This window comes from Adiantum capillus-veneris, chromosome 24 (genome assembly GCF_014529385.1).
Source record: "Adiantum capillus-veneris isolate H3 chromosome 24, ASM1452938v2, whole genome shotgun sequence".
In the NCBI taxonomy this organism is placed as follows: Eukaryota; Viridiplantae; Streptophyta; class Polypodiopsida; order Polypodiales; family Pteridaceae; genus Adiantum; species Adiantum capillus-veneris.
The window spans coordinates 121,828,110-121,852,706 of record NC_140954.1 but is presented as its reverse complement, the minus strand read 5'-3'; the positions used below and the strand labels follow the sequence as shown (position 1 = coordinate 121,852,706).

Sequence of the window (24,597 nt, the reverse complement as noted above, 5' to 3'; positions counted from 1 at the left end):
CTGCTCGCGTATGTTGCAATCTTGCGCCTGCAGTGCAGTGGCTCTGGGTCTGGCCCCCCCTCCGCCTGACTGTGAAGGCCGGGAAAGGTCTCTCAGTGACCTTTCCCGTAATCTGCGCTCCCAGCCTCCGCCGGTCGCCAGTTGGTTTCCCACATGACAGGGAGCGACCTTTCCCTACCCCATTCGCTCCTGCCCGCCATGTCTTCTGTTCAGCCTGCCCATCGCTCTCCCTCTTGCTCTGCGTACCCTTCTCATACTTCTGCCTCCTATCTCTCTCCCTACAGTGCTCTTGCACTGCCCAACACGGGTACCTCTCTCTCTCTCTCTCTCTCTCTCTCTCTCTGGCTTCGCCCTCACTCCATGCCCGCCACCTGGTCACTCCTCTTTCCCTTTTCCAAAACCAACTCAAAGAGCATCTCCTAGGATTCTATGTAATGGACCCAACAGACCCACCAACCGAGAGCTATCTTGAGCCTTCAATAGAGGAGAACAAGACATCCAAGGGATTACGAAGTGCATTGCTTGGGGAAAGGGCATCCTCAGGCTGATTGGCTGCAGCTTTTGCACTTCAAGCTTGGCTTCTACAGGAAAATGCAACATCGAATCTAGCATCATCCTCCAAAGGGCGAATATGAAACCGACCCATTTGTCATACGCGCATATGGGCAAGCAAGCACATGAACCACCATCCAACAGAAAATTCAACATGGGATTTAACTTTTGGGTTTCAAAATTCTCCCCCCCACTTTCTGACACCTTTAACCCACAATTTTTTATATGACAAAAAAAAACGGAAATAATCATTGACTTAGCAATTATACAGTTATTCCCCAGAAACAAAGGAAACTTGTCTTCATTTATTACTCCCGAGTGCTCAGCCTTCAAGGAGACAATCATACAACGAGATTAGGATGTACAGCCAAACGTGCAGTGAAAGACAATGGCTGCAAGATGCCTATAGATACATGCTACCTGACATATAGTAGTTTCTAGTAAGAGCGCCAACAATGTGAGCAAATATCTACAGCATTTGTGAATTACCTACCCCAAAATCCTGCAAAGCACTGCCCACACACAAGAAGATTAGAAGGCTTTGCCTTCAGCTAAAGGTTACTGCATCTGTGCATATCTTATGCCTGATGCATCACGCAGATGCTTCTATAAGTTTGACAAACTCAGACTCCCCATAATGCAGGAGCTGATGTCCAAAAACAGCCAGAGAAGAAATGCTTGAACTTCCCAAGAAAATTAAACATGGTCCCCTTGTTCTGAATCATGGTATAAAAGATCTGGACGTGCTGCCATTATGACAGCAAGGTACTCCGGATTGCGTTGTAGAAATCCACTAAACTCATCCCAACTTATGACCCCATCATGGTCCAAATCCAAAGAATTGAAAAGCTTCATCATCTGCAAAGGAAGCATGCAGAAGCTCAGGCAAAAGAAAGCTTCGCTGATAGATACGCTATGCAAGAAAGCTCTGTTACCACTGTGGTTTGCATCTCTGGGAAGATGTTCTTCAGGCTTCTCTGAACTTCAGCCCATGAAAGTGAACCATCGTGATCAGCATCACATGCCCGAAAAGCTACTTCTATTGCAGATGAAAAGGATGTTTGAGTAGACAAAAAGGCCATCCCTGCAACGAACTGTTGAAGACGAGCAGTCACCAAAAATAATCAGTGGAGAAGCAAAAGAGCATAAGCATATGTAACAGGCATAACACACACTGCCCCGCCCCCCACCTTAACACACACACACACACACACACACACAAACCCCCCCCCCACCCCGCGGCCTGCTTCCCCTTAGTAATATACTAGGACTAAGAGCACTTGGAAGAGACAAAACTAAGCTGGAACAACTCATTGAGTTCTTTCAATTGATGGAAATGACACCCCACCAGGAGCCTATGAGGCAATGTGGGGTTACCCTCAGCCAAGAAGCAGGCCAAGGCTTTCTGCTACCAAGAGGTGCATCTTGTCTTCTATCCCAGGTAATGCATGGCCACTGTGAAATAGGCCTATTCATTCAAAATCACTTGCCCGACAGTTAAGAGGCCTTATTGAAGTCGAAACCTGAGTAGGAGACATGTCAACATATGGGAAGCAAAGTGGCAGCTAAAGGGCGCATGCATCAGTTTTTGACACAAGAAAAAACAACCAAATTCAAATGACAAATGTCATGTGCACATTTAACCCTATGTGCATGCTGACAAGTTGTTGCTCCTATTTCTAGGGTTTAGAACAGCCTAGGAAGAGTTCTGACACCCTTGTGAGCCTGTACGCAAGACCTGCATGTCGAGGAACTTTAGATTAGTTGCATACCCTCTAATTGCACATGAGCACAGCCAGTGTGTGCTAGGTGTAGGCACTGTGGAGTGTTCCCATACAGTTGCATAAGTACCCAGCCTAGGTATTTATCTGCATACGAAGCACCTCTTATAGCCATTTTTAGAAATAGTGGGATTTTTAGTTGCATTGCCCCAATATATGGGTAGGTGTAGGCACTGTGGAGTGTTCCCATACAGTTGCATAAGTACCCAACCTAGGTATTTATCTGCATACGAAGCACCTCTTATAGCCATTTTTAGAAATAGTGGGATTTTTAGTTGCATTGCCCTAATATATGGGTGGGTTAGTTCTCAAGCGTAAGTCAATACCCACACCTAGTACCCACAGTATCTCAGCATCTCTGGCATTTTTGCACCAGATCGGCCATCAGCACCAACGTTTTCAGTTCAGCATAACCTCGCCGCATCGTTATAGCTCCAGCCATCAGTACTAGCGTTTTCAGTTTTCAGCCCAAGACAGCAGATCAGCCAGCATTTTTAAGTTTTCAGTCCATAGCCTCGTCAGCCACAGATCCCATTCAGCATCCCTAGCATTTTTAGTTTTCACACTTTAGCCTCACAGATCCAACCATCAATAGCAAGATCCCATCAGCATCTCAAAATCTATGACCATTGTATCAGCATTTGTGCAATCTAAAGCAAATACCTCTCTAGCGATAAAGGGGGGCCCCTTGGAGAAGGCTTGGGACCCCAACTGGTGTTAGTCTCCTTTCTCTCTCTCTCTTTCACTCGCACAACCACGCGTTTGTTATAATAAGGTACTTCCTGCATTTGCAGACAATGACAGGAACAATCCACAGTAAGGAAAATGTCGCGCAGATCATCTTCAAGCAAACAAAAGCTCCGCATTTGGGCCAAAGACGGAAACAAAGCCACCTCTCTCTCTCTCTCTCTCTCTCTCTCTCTCTCTCTCTCTCGGCTGATTAGAGCCAAGGCCTCCGTACCACATGATATCATTCGAGCGGAGTTGGCTACCCCCCCTATGGAGATTGAGGTGCTTATCAGATCAGTCTCCTTTGTACACAGCCTATGGGATACTACCAGAGATAGATATGCCAGGTTGGCCCTAGAGTCCTCCAGACAGTCAACTCTACAGGGGGATACATCATGCTGGTATACACAGATGACATCATGGTTTCAGACACATGGCTTCACCATGGACAAGCTACCTCCTTTTCAATACTCTCTACAGGCACCCCTGATGTCTCTGACATGGGTGGAGATTACTAGACTCATTCGTCATGATCTGATCCAGCTGGACACGAGGACATGGATAGAGCCGGTACAGGAGTGGGGCACGAAGATGGCTTTCTATAGAGAGCATCTTCTCCACCTCACAGGGGATGGGTTTGTGATTCGACCTAGCTATATGGACACACATCTTTCTAATGGTTTGCGTTGTGCCATTGGCAAGATACGCACATCCTCACATCACATTGAGATTGAGATTGGCAGATTCAAAGGGATACCGACAGATAGCAGGATAGCCGCTTATGTCATCTAGAGCCAGAGACAGAGTTACATTACATATGTCATTGCACAATGTAATATGAGATAAGAGGCCGTTTTCATTGTCTATTCAGAGGGGGTTTTGGGCCTCTATCTAGGGTCATGAGTTATGAGGATTAGAGATGTCTTGGACTGTATCTACTTGAGTTACACAGGCATAGAGACACTTTACTAAGAAGAGCTGGAGAGAGACAGTCCCAAAGACACATTACAGATTTCTTTACACTAGATATTGGACACCCAAAGAAGCAACGAGAGGAGCAGCCACCATTGCAGAGCTCTGCCCGCACTCATACTACCACAACTGGCATTCTCATAGACCGAGCGTTAGAGCTAGGGAGATCTAGACGACCACGATTGAGGAGAGGAGTATCGACGGAGACTACAGTAGAGGATTCGAGCCATACTTTGTCGACGTCCACAGTATCGACGGATACTACAACAGAGGATTCGAGCTATACTTTGTCGACGTCCAGAGTGCAGATGAGGATGGATCTCTACCATATATCCCCCCCCCCCCCCCCCACTTCTCTCATTGTACTACACATTGTATTGAGCACCTTTTGTAGTAGCTGGCACATCCATACAGTCCCAGCTTGTAGTAGTTGTATTTTTGTTTTAGTTCTTCTTGATTCCGGACATGGTATCAGATTCACCATGTTGTAACAGCTTGGTCTCATAGGTCATTTTGACCGAGGAGTTTCAAACTCCGAGCGAGACTTTCCGAGCAAAACCTGAACCGAGCAAGAGTCAACAAAAATGAAGACCATAATCTAAACCACAAAAAGTATTGTTTAAAATTACTCTTAAAATTATATGTATATGGGTCTTTTTCTCTCGCATACTTTTTGACTCTCTCTCTCTCTCTCTCTCTCTCTCTCTCTCTCTCTCTCTATTTTTGTTTATTGTGGCATATGCAATGTTTGCTCTATCATTTCTTTCTCCATTTTTTCATGTTGTGGAGTAGCGTGTTCTATATCATCTCTCTCTCTCTCTCTCTCTCTCTCTCTCTCTCTCTCTCTCTCTCTCTATCAATTAAATGCCTCTTGATTAATTAGGAAATTATGAGAACCATAGCCATGTTCTGGATGAACACGATATATGGGTGCGAAGAGTGCAAAAAAGGACCCTACAATACGGACACCAACCACTTCATGTTGTCATCAACAACTCCCATTTTTTTTCTAAGTTGCACTTGAGGAAGCTTCAAAAATGTGAGACTTCCAATTTCTGTGAAGCTTAAGCTTTTGTAGACCCTTGGGTAGATGATTGAAATGGAGACTTAGTTATGAGTAGGTCTTGCCCATCTTTTTAAAAATTTTGAGGGGCTAATTAAGAAGAATCTCCAAAGATGCGTATCGGGTAGAAGGGTGAAAAGAAAGGAGGAGGCAGAGGCATGAGTCACGAGAAAAGCTTTTTTTAATGGTACGGACAATGGTTGCGTATTGGGCTTAAATGGAACTATCTCTCTCTCTCTCTCTCTCTCTCTCTCTCTCTCTCTTTTATAGATATTTTCCTCTCGTGCTCTATTTGTGAAGACTCTTGCAGAGCCAATGTGGGTGTGGTGGGAGGCAATGCAGGGTATAGACGGAGAGTCATCTAGGAGGATCTATCATAGGCTTGGAGGTCTAAAGTGTGAGGGGAGGGGTTCCAGCGAGCTTTAATTTCAACGATGTATAAGATCGATCTGGGAGATTGTTTATTTTGTTTTGTTGCCCTCGGTGTCCTTCTTTCAAAGGAGAATATAAAAACAAAACTCCCTCAAGCACCACGCGCCGGCGCGGGATCCTTGAGAGAGTTTTATTTTTATTTAGCTACATCTAAACCTTATCCCTCTCCCTTTTTTCAACTTGAGAGACGAAGCTTTACTTTTGCGTGTGCGTGCGCGCATGTGTGTGTGTGTGTTTGAGAGAGAGAGAGAGAGAGAGAGAGAGAGAGACTAGGGTAAAGAGGTCAGTTAAAAGCCGTCCCCTTTACAAGGACGCGGGAGCCCCCAAAAATAAGATTATTATTACCTAGTTGTAGGACACTGAGCGACGAGCGCTAGGCTGGTTACATGAGTTGGTCGAAGGATTTGATCCACACGATCTGTGCTCAATCCTTGTTGGCAGTATGGGCACTTAATACCCCCCGATATGGCTTGTTTCTCACGATCGATTTTGTTACACAAGAATTGTTTGACGTTGCTGTGTGTCGCCTACAAATCTCCGTCAACACTAATGTTTTTACAGCTTGTGCACTCAAGAGTGAGCTGTCGATTGCATTCTTCCAAGCGAAAATCGGATAAGCTTGCTGCCAGATAATCGTACGCCTCCTTACGTGGCCTTGTATCGGCCCCTTTACCCTACATGTGCCTGCAAAATTTTTATGTATGTTTTTTTTAGGGGGAGGGGGAGAGAGAGAGTGTGAGAGAGAAACTATATGTGCATGCAAAATTTTTATGTATGTATATTTTAGGGGGGGGGGGAGAGAGAGAGAGAGAGAGAGAGAGAGAGAGAGAGTTTGTGTATTCCACAAACTATGAGACATCGAGAGAGATAGAAAGGGAGAGAAAATGTGCATGATATGGTTTATAAATTCCAAAAAATAAGAAGTATGAATATATGTGCAACAAGAGAGAGATAGAGATAGTGTGTGCGTGTGTTTAATATTTAATGCTCTACCATGAGCAAAGAGAGAGAGAGAGAGATTTTGTGTGTATAGCTTGGGGGGGGGGGGGGGGGGGGGGGGGTTCATTGTGTAACATTTATCCAAAAATGTTATAAGAACTTGCTCGCTTTTTGGCTTGCTCGGAATATTTTGCTCGGTGTTTGGTAAGACTCATTTTGACCTTTTGAAGACATAAATATATCATTTCATTTCATTTCATCTCTCTCTCTCTCTCTCTCTCTCTCTCTCTCTCTCTCTCTCTCTCTCTCTCTCTCTCTCTCTCTCTCTCTCTCGGGACTGTAGCAGCAACCCAGCCTCCCTTTGTTCGCGCGGCACCACAGCAAGAGCATCGACAAGACTCTAAACTCTCTCAGCGCGCCCATCTTTGAACACATGGCGGATTGCAATGATTGAGAACGTACAAAGAGCGCAACCCCAGCAGATCAGCCCTGCACGTCCAGCTTGAATTTTATAATGGAAAATGATTCTTTGAGCCACACCGTAATGGATCAACGTCAAGGCCATGAATGTTTGATGGATGTTGCACAAACTGTCACACTTGAAGAAGACCCTACACACGACACGGAAGCCGCCAATGTCTCACCTGTTTGCAAGCCAAGAGCGAAGGCAACCTTCATGCTCACAAATAAGCGGATGGCGCAGATGGAGAGGGAAATGAAGGAGTGGAAAACAGAGATGGAAGGATGGTGGAAGGAGAAGGCCAACCTCCTTCAGATGGTCTTCAATGAAGGCGCACAGTGGAAGAAGGAGAAAGAGAGCCTTAACGCAGAAATAAAGACACTCAAAGAAGAAGTCTCAGCCCTCAAACAGGAGAACCCAAACGCCGAGATACGGGCACTCAAAAAAGATGTCTCAGCCCTTAAACAGGAGCTTGCTGATAGAGTAAGCAATGGACTAGAGGAAGGCGAATTTCAACCCTCGGTAATAGATGAAATCAAGGAAATTAAGGAACAGGTAAGGATGATCACCGAGGAAGAGAAACTGAGTGTGGCAAAGACATCTTCATGGGCGGAGATGATAACAAGAACACAGAAAAAGGCAGACGAGGCTGAAAAATGGATTGAGGTCGCCAAGAAAGGGAAAGGTCAAGAAAATCCTTGTACACCGACGCTTATCAACATGACTCTCGAAGAGGAACAAAGAAGGCGGATGCGAACATTGCATGTGAGAGTGACCGGTCTCAAGGACATAAACAATGTAGAGAAAGAGGTCACAAGCCTTACATCCATGATGGGGATGGAGAAGCCTTTGCACACAAAGGCATGGAGGGTAGGTAAGAAAATTGATGGCACGGGAGAGTCTTCAAAGGGGAGAGCTCTCATACTACGCTTCCCCTCGTTGGAAGAGAAGAAGGAATTCTTGAGGAAGAGGCCTACTCTCAAAAAGACAGGTATTTTCCTCGGCGATGATCTGACTCTCTCACAGCTCGCACATATGAGAGAGGTAATGCCAGAGATTACAACGGCAAGGGAGAAGGGAAAGATATCCTTCTACAGAGATGGAAGGGTGGTGATTTTAGAGCGGCGTACTGCATGACGGTGCGAGACATATGGGACCACACTGAAGATGGCTACTTGGAATTGTAATGGGTCTATGAGATTGGACGTGGGTGCATTTGAGGAGAGTTTCAAAGACAAGGATATTGTGTTCTTCTCAGAGACTCATCAGGCCCCTGGACAGGTAATGCCACATGTGGTGGGATACAGATGGGAAACAACTCACAAGACAAATGCGAGATCTGAGCATGGGAGTAGAGGCTCAGGAGGAGTAGCAGTGCTATTTAGAGAGGAACTACAACCATTACTGCATATTGTACGAAGAGATGATCATGCTAGATATATGTGGGTGAGACTGAGAGCTGACACAGGCCGGTTCCTATATATTGCCATATGTTACTTTCCTCCCAGTACATCAATGTATGCCGCATCCAGAGGGCAGTCGCCTTTCTCTATCCTAGATGATGACATTTGGGAGTTCTCTAGGGAGGGTGATATCATTCTCCTAGGGGACTTCAATGCCCGAACGGGCAACTCGCAGACAGTCTTCTACGACACTTCAGATGAGATGCTTAGAGAGCTGGATGTGGGTGAGTTGGGACTTGACAGATGCTCAGATGACAGAGAGCAAACGGAGTATGGGAGATACCTCATGGAAATGACGACTACACATGGATTAGCCATACTTAATGGCTTACAGCGATTTCCTGGAGCAGCTGGTTTCACATGCTTTCCACATAGACATGGGGCCAGTACAGTGGATTATGTTATGACACAACCGAGCTTTGTCCCCTGCATTCAGGATTTCACAGTGGGAGCCAGGCCAATGGGCATAGCAGTAGATCATGCTCTCTTGACACTATCCATTAAATTTCAGTATAGTACAACCCAGACATCAGGAGGCAGGTCACACACTCGCTATACATTCACACCAGAGACTGATTTCGTTTATTCAGAGGAGATCTGGGACCGTCTATTGGAAGGCACAACTGGCACAAATGGTACATGCCTCTCAGTGGAGGAGTGCACCACTCTATTGACTGAGACACTGCATGGGGCTGCATCAGTGGCCATTTGACATGGTACCAAGAGCTCGATTGATGCGCAGATTACAGGAGATGGGGGTGCCCATAGAGGTGATTTGGGGGATTATGGCTTTGTACAGATCAGTGATGGGACATGTACGCACTCCGGAAGGGGTATCTGATTTAATTCACTCTACTATTGGAGTGAAACAGGGCTGCCCATTGTCTCCTACGCTATTTGATATGTATGTTGATGAGGTGTCTGATTACATCGACAGAGAGGGTGACAAAGGTGCACAGCTGGCAGGGACGTGGATCCCATTGTTGCTTTATGCTGATGATATTGTGCTGATATCTGATTCATCAGAAGGTATGCAACGACAGTTGGATGCACTACGCAGTTTTGCACAGGATAGTGGATTGTGTGTAAACCTAGGTAAAACCAAGGTTATGGTGTTTAACACCACACCGCAATGGGTCAGGAAATCAATACCTACTTTCAAGTATGGTCAAGAGACTGTGGAGTATACAGATGCATACACTTACCTGGGGGTAGTCTTTACTGGGCCGAGATTTTCCTTGAAAAGAGCGGCAGAGACTAGACTAACCAGAGCTGCACCAGAGCTGGTGCAGCTCTGGGAGGAATGGAGAGGATGTGTTCGCAAGTTCAGTTCCAGGAACCCAGGACAAAGTTATGGCTCTTTGATACTCTGGTTGCCTCTACTATGTTATATGGGGTGTAGGTTTAAGGACCTTCTATAGGCCAGGAGGGTTGGAGGCGTATGGAGAAGCCCCTGGTATCTATGATCTCTCGGCTGATTAGAGCCAAGGCTTCCGTACCGCATGATATCATTCGAGCGGAATTAGCTGCTCCCCCTATGGTGATTGAGGCACTTACTAGATCAGTCTCCTTTGTTCACAGTCTGTGGGATACTACCAGAGACAGATATGCCAGGGTGGCTCTAGAGTCCTCCAGACAATTAGCTCTTAATGGGGATACATCATGCTGGTATGCACAGATGGCATCATGGTTTCAGACACGTGGTTTCACCATGGACAAGTTGCCTCCTTTTCAATACTCTCTACAGGCACCCTTGAGGTCTTTGACGCGGGTAGAGATTAATAGACTCATTCGTCAAGATCTGATTCAGCTGGACACAAGGAGGACATGGATAGAGCCGATACAGGAGTTGGGCACAAAGACGGCTTTCTATAGAGAGCATTTTCTCCACCTCACGGAGGATAGGTTTGTGATTCGACCTAGCTATATGGATAGGCATCTTTCTCATGGTGTCCGATGTGCCATTGGCCAGATACGCACGTCCTCACATCAGCTCGAGATTGAGACTGGCAGATTCAGAGGGACACCAGCAGATAGCAGGATATGCCGCTTATGCCATCTAGAGCCAGAGACAGAGGTACACTACATATGTCATTGCACAGTGTACTATGAGATACGAGGCCGTTTTCATTGTCTATTCAGAGAAGGTTTCGGGCCACTATCTAGGGTCATGAGTTATGAGGATCAGAGATGTCTTGGGCTATATCTACTTGAGCTACACAGGCATAGAGAAACTTTACTGAGGAGAGCTAAAGAGAGACAACCCCAGAGACAGATCACAGATTTCTTTACACTAGATACTGTACACCCAGAAGAACAGACAGAGGAGCAACCAACAGTAGAGAGGTCTACCCGCACTACTGGCATTCTAATAGACCGTGCATTGGAGCTAGGGAGATCTAGACGACCCCAATGGAGAAGAGGAGCTACACAGTTTCGAAGGAGGCTACAGCAAAGGATTCGAGCCATACTTTTTCATCGTCCAGAGTGCAGATGAAGATGGATCTCTATGCAGATAGATTTCTACTTCCCTCCCAAATTGTCTACACATTGTATAGCTCAGTTCACACGATTCACGCCTTTCGCCTTTCACACCTATCCGCTTAGTTTAGGATTCCATAGTATTTATATCTTGTTATCCCTAGTTTAATTTATTTTGTTAATCTGACTTGATATCAGATACACCGCATTGTAACTTCCTGGTCTCATAGGTCACTTTGGCCTTTTGAAGACGTTAATATAACATTTCATTTCATTACATTTCATTTCTCTCTCTCTCTCTCTCTCTCTCTCTCTCTCTCTCTCTCTCTCTCTCTCTCTCTCTCTCTCTCTCTCTCTCTGTGTGTGTGTGTGTGTGTGTGTGTGTGTGTGTGTGAGAAAAAGTGGGAGCGCCTACAATGAACCCCCTAAGCAGAGGTGCCCTAGATCAAGTGCGCTTGCTGGTTCTCCTGATGCTACAGAAGGTGCTTGACTTGGCGAATCTTCCATAGTGGCTTTTAGACGGATCTACTCTTCTCTTTGTTTGCTTGTATGTCTTCTTGTTTTGCTTTTCCTGCTTCCTTGTTTTTGCTTGACTGCTTGCTCTCGTTTATGTGGGTGTGTGTGTCCGCATGTGTATGTGTCAGGTGCGCGAGTGGAGCTTGGTTTTGTGTGAGTTGGTTTCTTCGTGCTCTTAAGACTGGCTTTTGGCTGGGCGAATGGGTGTGTGTATGTGTGTGTGTGTGTGTGGGTGAAGTTTGTTCTAGAGCAGGTTTTTTTTTTTCCCCTTGATTTTCTTTGTTTTGTGTTTCCTTCACCGTCTTCCTTGTTTTTGTCTTCTTTTGGTGGTTCTTGCGTGGTTTGCCTTGGGTTGTTGAATCTCGCACACTGGTTAGGTATGCCTGTGACCACAGTTCTCTGAGAATAAATAACCCCCTCCCACTCAAAATCAATGGACTCTAGAAACTCCATTCCATCGTCGCCTTGATAGATGATCATGGGATAGATGCTTAAGCTGCAACAAGGAGTGTAAAGGATACAACCTGTCTGCTCAATAAAACTAGGCATCTAAACTGTGTCTCCAACTCTCAAAACAAAACTTTCACTGAATATCTGGAATCTGACATCTGTCCTCAAAGCCAGCAATATCAAAATCAGAATATCACTGAACAAAGCAAGTCGGTTATGCATGACAGCAGACGGAGACACTTGGCAGGTTTGGCAGTGCAAGCTGAGAATATGCAGGTGGTCCTGCAGCAATGAGCATAAAATGAGCATGGGGCAGGGAGTGGCGTGGACAAAGGTGAGAGGGGGAAAGGCTGAGGGGAAGAATTTGATGCGTGCAATTTGGGCAATCATTCACAGGTCTGGGCGGAGGCAGCCTGCACTACATGCACTTCCTCTCAGTAAGGTAATTAAGAAAAAAACCTAAGGCATGAATTGTTTTTTGCTGATAAAAAGATCACAATGTCTTTGCCATTACAAACTTTGGACAGGCCCAAGAAAGTATACCTCTCTAAAGTTAATGTACCCTTTATCAGCAGTGTCAAAGAGCTGAAAAACTTCTTGGGTGAACGGAGTCAGTGGAAGATTAAGAGCATCCAGAAACTGATCTATTCGAAGGTATCCACTGTCATTCATAAGAACATCGAATGAGAACATCAAGTACCAAGTGCTACCATACAAAAAGGAAATAATCAACACAAAGAAGTTCCGATCAAGAGAAAGCGTACAAGTGAGTTTCTCATTAGACGAGCGTGAGGGGCAAATATCTTCACCTGTGAGTGGAATCCATGGAGCTGAACTTTTGAAGATAAGCTTTGGCAGAGTCATAATTGAGATGGAAAAGCCTTTCCATCACTCCAAACTCCGCCAGAGTGAGTTCTGCTGGCTGCTGGAGCTTCACAGCTTCCATGGCAAGCTTTGCATCTAAGAATGTGTGATCTGTAAAGCGAATGTTCAATGCTTGAGCCATGCTTTTCCGCACTGTATCAGCATAGCTACGAGGATGTGCCATTTCATGCCTTGTTGGAACACAAACGTCAAGATATTCCACCTAAACCTCCGTTTCAAAACAAGCTAAATAAAGTCAACGCAACAACATATTCCTACATTATATACCTGCATGAGCAGAGAATTATGCTATATATCACATTTTTTCTTCAAGTATACATCCACAAGAATAACACTCATCAACTCCAATCATGCATACTATCAACTAAGTATTTAGCGTGCTAGAAGTGAGGAGAGAATTTAAAACTACTTATTTGTAATCCTCACACGCATGTACCCAAGCAAATATCTTATACAAAGGTCTGTACAATGACTACTGTCATAGCTCCAAAAGTGCAGAGCATACTTGACCACTAGCTATCCTCATTTTCAAACTTTGTGATGAATACACATCAGCAGGAATTAATGGCATACCTCCATAAAATTTATTGGCTGTGTCATCAAATGAAGAAGGATGGGGTACGGCCCAGTGTTAACCCATGCTGGATTGATGTTCCGATACTTCACGACCATAGGCTGAATGGGAAGACCTGGAGAGAATGCCCCAGTTTTGAAAGATATCAAAACCTTTCCATTTGTTGTTGTTCCCTCGGGAAAAATGGCAACGTGAGGCCAAAAATTGTCCATTGCCCTTCTCTTAATTTGAGCAGCAGCATCGTGTCTCGAGTTTGGAGACACACGATCAACTGGAATGATCTACAACAACAGCAGGCAAACAAACAGCACTTGTATAAACCTCTCAACAAATAAGGTACTAGCAAGAGTGAGCTCTTGGATTGGAAAGCACACAAAAATTATTAAAGACTCATGTGAAACATGAGTAAACTGCTAATGTTGCAGGGAATATCATACAGGCCGCCTAACCAGAAGCTTAACTCCAAATTTCCACCCAATTTATGCGAAACGTGCATATTCAAATTAGAGAACACTTAAAAAAAGTCCAACAGTTTTATTGATGACATTCAACTCTTTCTTTGAAGGCTTTGATTATCTTAGAAGTTCAAAATTTGTTCATGATTTCTCACCTTCCTATCTTCAGAACTTGGCAAATAAATTCTCAGCTCAGGAGACTACTGCTGCATCTGCTTGATGTACAGCTTCATATATTATGAGAAACACAACCATCTACAGCATCAATTGGCCAATATAAACAGGGTCTTAACATTTCCATCTAGAAAACAACCTTCTTACATTTGGGCCTCATTGTGAGATGTGCGCGTGTGTGCACGCGTCTGTGTGCGTGTGTGCACGTGTGCGCGCTCGTGTGCATGTGCGTGTGTGTGCGAATGGCAAACACGTGCTCGTCGTCAACACGCTTTTGTGGATAAAGGCTGTGCTTCAAAACAATTTTTCAAGCATCTGCATCATACAAGAGTTTCTCAGGACATTAATCGAGTGTTGCTTCCTTTAGGCGCTTGGACATCATCCAAACAAGAACTTGCTGATGCCATGGTCTCATGTTATCAGCAAGTCTTTGTTTCTCCTCCTCAGCCCTCCACAGCAGTTCAACAAGTACGTCAATTGTTGCTTTCTCATGTACATCCAATCCTTTCTTCACAAGATGCACAATGCCTTGAGGAACCATTCACTGATTCTAAATTGCATTGTGTGCTGCTTGCGTTGGGCCGATGGCGATCCCTTGGCTGGGATGGGCTTACTGTGGAATTCTTCCTCTCCTCTTGGGAGTCTCTTAAAGAGCCTTAACTCTTCATTTTGAATGAGCATGGGAGAAACAAGATTTGCCAGTATCTTAGAAGGGGGTTTGCTTAAATTGTTGCCTAAGCAAGCACTTTGTGAGCAATTTTCTCATGACGGCCAATTACTTTGATGCCCGTAATTTACAAGCTATTGGCTAAGTTGTAGAGCTTTTCTTTGACGCTTATCAATTTGTATGCGACTTTGCTTCCCTTCGATGCTCTTCCACAAACAGTTTTGGGCTTTTGGCATTCTCCAACCTTCCTTGCACCGATTTGCGACTTTCTTTATGGGGTCAGATATTGGGCTTGTTGGACCCTGTGGCGTCAACATAACGGCTATATGTTCCACCGCTCCGATGCAGATCCTTTTCAATTTTTCAAGCTCTCCCTTAGGCAACAATCTTTACGATTTGCCTTGGATGTTGGTGATATCACCTCGGAGATGCATCAGCTCGCCTATGAATGCTTTTAGTCATCTTTTTCAGCCGGACACTTTTTTGTTCGTCCCTTTGTATATGATCTTTTTTGTGGGTTTTCCTCACATCGAGGTTTCCCACCTGTTAAGATTTACAGAAAATTGTGTGTGTGTGTGTGTGTGTGTGTGTGTGTGTGAAGTTCTCTAGCTTAATTTTGAATTAATTTCATCACCAGCTTTTAATCGCCATCGCTGTTCTCTGTGTTTTCTCTGTTCTTTGCTCAGTGTGTTGTATGTACATGAGATAGAGGAGAACGTGTGTGTGTGTGTGGCTGATATAATTTCAGAAAATAAAAAATCTGTGTGCTCAGTTCTCAGAATATCTCCCTTCAGTGTATGACGGATTCTGCCGCGCCTACCATTTGCTCTTACAAACACAGGAAACAAATGGCCATAGAGTCCCTGAAAACGGGTGAAATCCGAGCGTGCTTAATGGAGGATTTTGAGGGTGCGTAGAATGCCCAGGAGGATTAGGAACCCACCATTGAGGTGCTCATTCCAGTTCAAGCTCTCATGGACCCAGTGGCACAATATGCTCTCAATGTGGTTATTTTGTTCTTTCCGCGAAAGATGCCCACAGCGCAAGAGGTGGGCCAATGGGTAGATTTCATTCTTAAACGCTAGGCAGCCAGAGGTGTCTGCTTTGGCGTCAGAAGATTCTATGAAGTCTTGTTGGCAAACACTGATGCCCACAATATGTTGCTTGAATTATCCCCATTGTTTTTTAGTACTTAGATGACACACGTATTGCCCTGGGCTCTTACCAAAGACTATCAAAGCCTCATCCACCACAAGTGCCCAATAAGGGTGGAAATAGTTGACTTTTCGCACACCTGGCGTCATTTTCTTCTTATGCTTGCTTCTCACTAGGGAAAGTGATATGTCCTTCCAAACTTGATGCCAATACAAACCGGTTTTGTGTACTTTGGCACACTCCCACCTCTGAAGGTATTATTGTTAGCTCGGGGGACCCTCTCATTGGGAAGTTCCCCTTCAAGCTCAAATGAGGGAAATTTGCAAATTCATGCTTTGGACTCATGTAATCTCAATGTCCTAAGCCTAATTTGCAACCTCCTCCTTCAATTGTTCCCCAGCTTGCTTTTTCCAACGAGAGAGGCCTCTAACCCTAGATCAACCTCCATTGGGGCCTCTACCTTGCCTGATGCTCCACCTCTTAATATAAGAGTCAAATCTGTTAGTTCCCCAAATGCTCCGAGAAAGGGAAAGCTTGCGATTGCACATGAGACTAGGAATAAGGGTAAGAATATAGATTCAGGAGAAGGATCTCCTTGGGTGACCCTCAAGAAGACTATTAAAATACGCTCTCAACTTTCTTCTCGTAATTATGTAGAAGTACCTCCCGCAGTGAAATCTACGGTGCAAAAACCTCTTCCTTGTAATGATAATTGCACATTGACGGACACATGGAACAAGATGGTACATTCTTACAGAGATGCAGTGATTCATGGGGCTTCCTTTGATGCGGGCATGCATGATGTTGTAGTCAAGCCACGGTCTATTGATGCTGATGTGCCTATGGGCACGTCAACTTAGTTCCCTCTTTCCTTTGCCTTTGTACATATGTATCAATGCATAGTTGTGTTAAATGCATTTCATACAATGTGCACAAGTTATGATAAGTGGAGATTAACATCGCAATATGTACATACATGTAAGGCAGAAATTGCTCTTTTACAAGAAACTAGATAGTATAAGCTAGTTTAATGGGCTTTTCAGGTGTTTTGATGATGGCTATGCATGAGCTGCAGCCAATTCTTGCATACAATGATCCAGCAGGTTGTTGGACGGTAATTCAATGTATAATCAATGCAAGATTTATGAATTGGATGATGTCTATGTGCACTCGGGGCAACGGGCTGTTTTATGGCGTGAGATGTCTTCCTATCCATGGCTCTCCAATGCTTTGCTTTGTGGCGATTTTAACAATGCCCCCGCTTTATCAGATAGCACCACAAGGCATTCACACAAGGTGGGTGTGGTATTGCACGCTTGGACAGATCTTACTACAAAAACACGAATGTTGAATTTGTGGAGCCTTTGCATCCGAATGTTTATGGGAACACTTTTCCGTATAATGCTCACTCCTCGTATCGTGCATGATTAGATCAGTGGTATGTTCTCAACATGCAACAATATGATGAGTTTGTATACGAGATGAGCATAGACCACACCTTGCTATTGTCCGATCATGCCCCCGTTTTGATGACCTTGCGCTTTGGACAATTGCAATGTGATCAGCCTCTCTCTCTAGAAAACGTCTGCTATAAATCAATAATGCATATCTTTCGCATGAGGCATTTCGCAAAATGATTCATGATGTTATTCCCCCACTCCTCACCCAAGTGCATCTTAATCTTGATATTGCTTGGTATTGTTTCATCATGCGCGTGCAATGTGTGATTCAGGATTATGGCAAGCACTACATGCTTCAGTTACAGCTTACGCAGGGATGTTGAAGATACCAAATATGTTTATCAAAATCTCCAACTTTTGGCTGATACTCGCCTATTGACTGAATAAATTGACAACGCTTTATCAGGCTCGTGTATGTCTGCAAAATAATGATAAACGAAAGCTAAATAAATGGCAGACAGACTCGCGCTCGACATCAAGCGTTTGTGGATAAGGGATGTGCCTCAAAACAGTTTTTAAAGCACCTACACCATTCAAGGGCCTCTCAAACCATCAAGAGGGTTATGCTCCGATCGAGCACTTGGACAGCCTCAAAATGTGAGCTTGTTGATGCCATGGCTTTACATTTGAAGATAAATTTTTTGCTCCTCCTCCGGCTTCCTCATCATGCATGACAACCTTTGTCATCTACGGTGCATTCAATTCTCCCACCTCAAGATGCAAAAGCAATGAAGGTGGATTTTATTGAAAATGAATTGCACTCAGCATTACTTGCTCTCAGTTGATGGCGTTTTCCTAGCAGGAAAGGGACTCACTGTGGAATATTTTCATCTCCTTTTAGGAGCCGTTAAAAGAGAATTTGCTTTACATGATGAATGTTGCGTGGACTAAGCAAAACTTGCCATTATCTTGGATAGAAGGCTTGCTGAAATTATTACCCAAACAGGCGCTTTGTGAGCATTTCTCACATTGGTGGCTGACTCTTATGCCTGTCACATATTAAATATTGGCTGAGATGATTGTACATCACATCAAGGAGCCTCTTCTTGCGGGTATGGCTTCATCCCCCGCCATCAAATCATCGATCATTTGGCTCATGTCTTGATTGGAATGGAATATGCCAAATATATCCAACAAGATGTACTCGCGTGATGCAGGTAGACATTAGAAAGGCCTTTGATACGGTATAGTGGGATTTCATCGCTGACACAATACGGGCACTTGGATTCGATCCTAAATTAGCCAATGTTGTATATTTCTTGTATGCTCCATAGTATATCTTCTAGCCTTCTTGATGGTGAGCTGATTGACCCTTGACCGCTTGGACGCTCTGTCAGGCAAGGTTGCCCCTCGGTGCCTTATTTTTTTCCATTGCCACTCACCCCTTGTTGTTGCATTTGGATCACTTGACTTCGCTTGGTCATCTTCACGGGTAGCAATAACCCTCTGAAAATGGTTTTCTTGGGCAGGCTTATGTCGATGACTTGTTATTCATGCCTCGCCAATAACCATGATGACATTGTTAAGAGTACATGCATATCTCTTGATTCGTCCAGTCAGTCCCGGTTTCTCCCCGTCCCCACTTGCCGTCCCGTCCTCTTTTTTACACTAAAAATCCATTTGAGCCCCGTCCCCCGTTCCCCGTCCCGGAATGCGTCCCTTGTGACTATGGAATGAGGGCTGTTTTGTGGCTGTGCCCGACCAGTGTGAGGTAGGTTTCTCATGTCGGGTTGTGTCTAGCCATGTTTAGCCTTGGGTTTTGGCTTGGTTCCATGTCACGTGCACAATTAACACTATGAGCATGTGGACAACCTACTTCATGACTAGGGTTCAGTTCAGCCTAGGAAGTGTTCTGGCACCTTTGTGAGTCTGTTCGCAAGCGGTGCATGTCCAGGCACTTAAAGTAGTTGCATTTCCTCTGGTTGCACACAACATGATCATCAGATTACAGCCACTACCCATCAAGACCATTTTGCAGTGCATAGAACCTATTTTCCCTACTTTAGCCATTTTTCACTTATTATTATTAAGTGACTTTGTTGGGAAACTAGGTAGGGCAAATTGATTAAAGCAATATATAAGAAAAGCTAGCGCTAGCACTTTTTGGCAGAAGAGGCAGCACGGACCGAGTGTCTGGCAGTGCACCTTCTAGACTCCCGGCAGGAACTCCTAGCATCTTTCAGCCATCAAGACACCCTAGCGTTTTCAACATTTGCAGATCAGCCCAGCGTTTTGCAACTTGCAGATCAAGCTGGCGTTAGCAGATTCCCTAGTGTTTTTGCAATAGACAGCAGATCAGCCCAGTGTTTTTGCAATGTTGACTTGCATCAACGTTTGGCATTTTTAGTAGTTAGATTCCGTACCGCAGCCCCCAAACCTCGCAGATCTCACCTTCCCACAGTAGATTCTCACCGCACGGTCAGATCAGCCAGAGTTTGCAGATTCAGCCCGCTATTCGCAAATTTCAGCATCTGGGTTTTCGACGCATCATCCTCATCACCGTCGTTACCGACTAGAGTCAAAATTTAGTAGACACAAGATTTGCATATTTCAGCCCGTCTCGTTGCCGTCCTCATCGTCGTCGACATCGTCGGCAAGTCCATTGCATTTAGATCATTGTACGAGATTTGTGCAATCAATAGCATAGACCTCTCTCGCCATAGAGAGTGGGGCCCTTGGAGGAAAGTTTGACAACATTCTGGTGTTGTATTCTTCTCTCTCTATCTCTCAATCTCAGCACCTTCATTCATAGTGCTTACCCACTTTGTTTGTGATCATTTGCACTCTCTCACTAAGGAACGGAAGGCTCTCATTGGTATCAGATCTTTGGCAGTGTTTTATATCACTCAAGGAAAGAACCACATAATTTCTTTTGCTTGTTGCCATCGCACGTAACCCAAGTCCTCTTGGGCGTGTCGATTCCTAATCGTGTTTTTAAAGAGTGACAAGAAACCCAAGAAAGAAGGGCTTGTCCGGCCTCCCCTTGCTCCTCTTTTCACTCATTGAGAGCGGACCGTGCACTTAGCGGCCGGCCAATCGACGTGAGGTGGGAAAAAGCAAAGGGGTGCGCCCGTAGGGAAGAGTAGAGCTTGGGTAAGAGAAGATCCTTCTCTAACACAGATTGCAAGCTAAAGAAGAACCTCAAGAACTCAAGAACCCAAGTTCTTCGTGAACTTAAGAACCCAAGATCTCCATGTATGGTCATCACCCGAAGCGGAATGGATACTTCGCGTGAAGGTGATGAGCATGGAGGTGGCGAAGAAGAATTTTCCCCACCAGGTGGTTTTTCCGACCCTCCCCCTTCCCCATCTACGACAAGGATTGCACCAAATCCTATGGAGGCTTTGGTCAAAACGATGATGGACATGATGATACGACAAGAAGCGCAATGCGGCACCTTGGATCGCGAGCGCGAAGAAAGAACGTTTCCTTAGAGCGTGAGCAAGCACGCTTAGCAGCCGAAGAAAGAAAGGTTGTAACCGGCCGTGGGGCGGTAGGCTTTGGCTTTCACCCGAAACTCTTTACTTTAGACACACACAGAGAGCACTTCGCAAAGAGAATCTGTGACGGGAATTAACACTTGAATACACACACGGCTCGGAAACTAAAATGCCCCGAGCAGACGCCGACCACCTGTAGGGCCCAAAATTGGCGCCCCTTTCGGTATTTCTTTATTCTTTGAGAGGGTAAATTACAAAGTAGAGTCCTGGGAATCCTTTACCTGTATCCCGCTAGATACTGCCTGATTTGGCCAACTTTCGACAGCATAACAGCCCCAAAACTTGCGCGAAACCAAGTCCCCTGCTGGAACTCACTTCCACTGGCGTATACCCTCTGATTCCTGCGTAAATTCAGCTCGCTGTAATTACTGGCTTTTGCCCTGTTTTCAGCCCCAAACAGTCCCCTACCTATCCTCTACCAGTGGGGCACGATTCCCAAGGGTTTTGGCGTTCGTATGGCTGAAAAACGGTCAATTTTTTGCACATACACAGCGCTGAATTTGCACCTGTACGGTGAGGTTATGACCCTCACCGGTGTCTGCTTTGGAGTAGCAGCTAGCTACCCCCGTTCCTGCTCAGAGGCTCTTGCCTTAGCACAAAAGCATGAAACGACACAGTTGTACATCAGTCAAATGAAGAGTCCTCGTGGGGCATCACATAACTGCACGTAGGGGAGAGAGAGAGCAGTGTGTAGCGTGCAGGGCATCACTCCTAGCACCACACTATACATGGGAGGGAAATAAAGCACTCCATAGCTCTTAACCTGTGACAAAAACCAAATGAAGCCTCCTCCCAGCTTAAAATTCAACGCCCAATTTTTTGTAAGAGGCAAGTCCATGAAAAATTGCCACTTGGCGCATTTACAAGCATTTGCCCGTTTCGGGGTTGCTGCCTAAAAATCTCCCGATTGGTTGCTCAATTGACTTCGCAACAGAGTTGTAAAATGTTCCCCTAGTCATACGGGAGGTACTGACGCGAACACATTTCATGGCCCAAAAGAACAGCTCCCTAATTTTTAGGAAATGATTCCGTTGGGCTCCCAATGGTCTTCTGACCATCTATCCTCATTGGGACCGCATCCAAAAGTGCAATGTGGCCCAACTGTCGAATACTTTCTGTTGGTAGTCCCACCTTGACTTTATGCCTTTATTGAGTTCACTTCCTAGTATCCACCAACTTGCTAAGTGCGACAGGGGGACCTATATGATCTTGCTCTGAGCCTAGACATCCTCTTACTATAAGAATTCCAGTGCCGACCACTTCCCATCTGTGGGTGAAACTACCGTTCACATTGGCCATACAATGTCCGACCGTTTGCTACTTCAAACGACTTCCTGAGATCTGGCAAAACAATTACTGGATCTGAAGTCAACTTTTCCTTTAAGAGACTAAAAGCTGAAATCTCTTTTTGGGTCCATCTAAAAGTGACCTCTTTCTTTTGCAAAGCGTGAAGAGGCGATGTTATCTCTGAAAAATTCCTGATAAACCTTCTATAGTAGGAACATAATCCCAAGAAACTTCAAACATCGTGCACAGTCTTCAAGTCTGGCCATGTCTTAATAGCTTTAACCTTTGTGGAATCCATTCTGACACCATCCTTTGAGACTATGTGGCCAAGAAAGTGGATCTCTTCCGGGAAGAATTCACTTTTCTTAGGATTGACAAGTAGCCTGTGAGCTGCGCAGCTCTTCGAACACAATGGTCAAGTGACGCCTATGCTCCTCTTCATTCTTCGAATAGACTATCATGTCATCAAAGAATGTTCCAACAAACTGCTGATGCGAGCGGAAAATCCGGTCCATCATTCTGTTGAACGTGGCAGGAGCATTTGTTAGACCAAACGGCATCACTAGAAACTCATAAAGACCAAATGTTGTTCTACACGCAGTCTTGTGCACATCCTTTGGCCTTATACGAATCTGATGGTACCCACTCTTAAGGTCTATCCTGCTGAAAACTACAGCACCCTCTAAACGATCGAGAATATCATTAATGCAAGGAATAGGAAACCTATTCTTGATGGTATTCTTATTCAACGCACGGTAATCAATACACGTGCGCCATGAGCCATCCTTCTTCTGCACTAGGAGCACTGGGGAGCAAAAGGGTGAAGAACTAGGCTGAATCATCCCCTTCTCTAATAACTCCTCAACCTGACCCATAATCTCTTTTTGCTGCGCCGCACTAACCCTGTAGGGAGGTCTATTTGGTGGGCTACACCCTGGCACCAAATCTATCCGGTGGTCCTCAAGTCTCTCTTGCGGCAATTGCGACGATAATGAATCAGAAAAACAATCACTAAACTTTTGCAAAAATGCTGACCTTTCTTTATCTAACACAGATAAATTTGATTGATCACTATCTGAGACATGACGTGCAAAAATCAAGTACACAGAAAGATGATTCTTTATTACAGAAGTGATAGCAGAAGCAGATACAATAGGGACTGACTCTCCTTTTAGCTTTACATCCAAGATGTGAGTTTTGCCCCTATGCTGTACAGTGATCTTTTTGTTGTAGGCATTCAAGACTCCATGCACTCGGAACATCCACGGGATCCCCAACAAGGCATCACATCCTTCCAGCGGCATGATGTAGAACTCTTCTGTGTCCACATACGACTGAATATGCAGACGCAGCTTTCCAATGATGGGAGTAACACACTCTGAGTGGCCAGGACATGCCAACCCTACTTGTGTTGTGTACCCCATCTCTTCAGCTCTGATGCCCAGCTTCATAGCTAACTCTCGTGAGATAAAGTTGGCTTGGGCACCTGGATCAAAGAAGATGAGTGTCGTCTGATCCCTAACTTTACCCCAAGTCCTACATAACTCACTGGCATCTGTACTAGGCCTGTCACCCACCATGTCTGGCACCAAACCTGCCGTGGGTTTAGGCTTCTTGCCTTTCTGGTCTTCTTTATCATCTGAGTCAGCTGGTACAGTAATCACGAAGCCCTTTAGGCAGCCCACAACAATACTTCTCTATCTGCTCTGTCAATGGCACAAATCTGTAGGTCACTGAGAGTAACGCTTTACAAAACCTCCGATTGTACTCTAGCAAGCTCTTGCATGTAGCCGAAGTAAGCTGGTGCCAATCTGTCATGACGTCGGCTTCAAATTCATTTGACAGCCAAGCAGATGCAAACATTTTCTTGAAGTAGACCCAAGTGGCGGGTGCATGTCCTTGCATTAACAATGTCATCCACCAAGTAAGCGCATTGTCCTTTAAGAAAGTGGCAGCTTTCCTGACTTTCGAGGCCTTTGTAAAATTTCCTCCTGCATAAGCTGTATCAAACTGCTGGAGGAAAGTAAGAGCCTTTGCTTTATCTTCAAAGACACTGAAAGTAATGAACTTTACAGCTGCACCACCTTCTTTATAAGCTTTCGAATTCTCCAGTGCCCCAAGTTGTCATAAGGAATGGTCTGCAACATGGGCACTGTAGTAGGCATGATCGGCACATCTTGGCCATTCACATTTTGCGTCAGAGGTGCGATGTCTGGCTGCTGTCCAAAAAAACCAGCCATGCCAAAATGACCCTGTGGCACCCCAAACTGGCCCTGGTTGCACTAAAAACCCTGCTGCATGCCGATACTACCATACATGGGGTTTGGCATGATGCCTTGCATACCCCCAAACACTATTCCTGGCATGTATGGCTGACTTCCAGGCGCATAACCAACCATACTTTGGAACACTGATCCACCCCTGAAATACCCAGGATGTACCGTGGGTGGTGGAAAAACTGGGTGCATAGCCTGGTTTCCAGTTCCCTGTCCATTTAAGACAGCATGCGGGCTTTGAAAGGCGGCGGGCTGAACTGGCATAACCTGTGGAATAGGCCCTCTAGCCACCTGTTCAAGCACAGGAGGAACCTGTTTTGGAGCCC

General features: G+C 45.1%; 1 protein-coding gene across 1 annotated transcript in view; it reads right to left on the bottom strand.

Annotated features, from left to right (window-relative positions):
- Positions 1 to 835: 835 nt before the first annotated feature.
- Positions 836 to 24,597, bottom strand: part of LOC147427049 (lysophospholipid acyltransferase LPEAT2-like) — a 36,522-nt gene continuing 12,760 nt past the window's right edge. The window contains exons 2-6 of the mRNA XM_086498820.1: positions 13,297 to 13,578; positions 12,648 to 12,925; positions 12,382 to 12,499; positions 1,488 to 1,646; positions 836 to 1,410 (exon numbers count right to left, since the gene is read on the bottom strand). Coding sequence (XP_086354946.1) covers positions 1,249 to 1,410; positions 1,488 to 1,646; positions 12,382 to 12,499; positions 12,648 to 12,925; positions 13,297 to 13,578 — 999 coding nt within the window. The 3' untranslated portion in view covers positions 836 to 1,248. The remainder of the gene's footprint in view (positions 1,411 to 1,487; positions 1,647 to 12,381; positions 12,500 to 12,647; positions 12,926 to 13,296; positions 13,579 to 24,597) is intronic.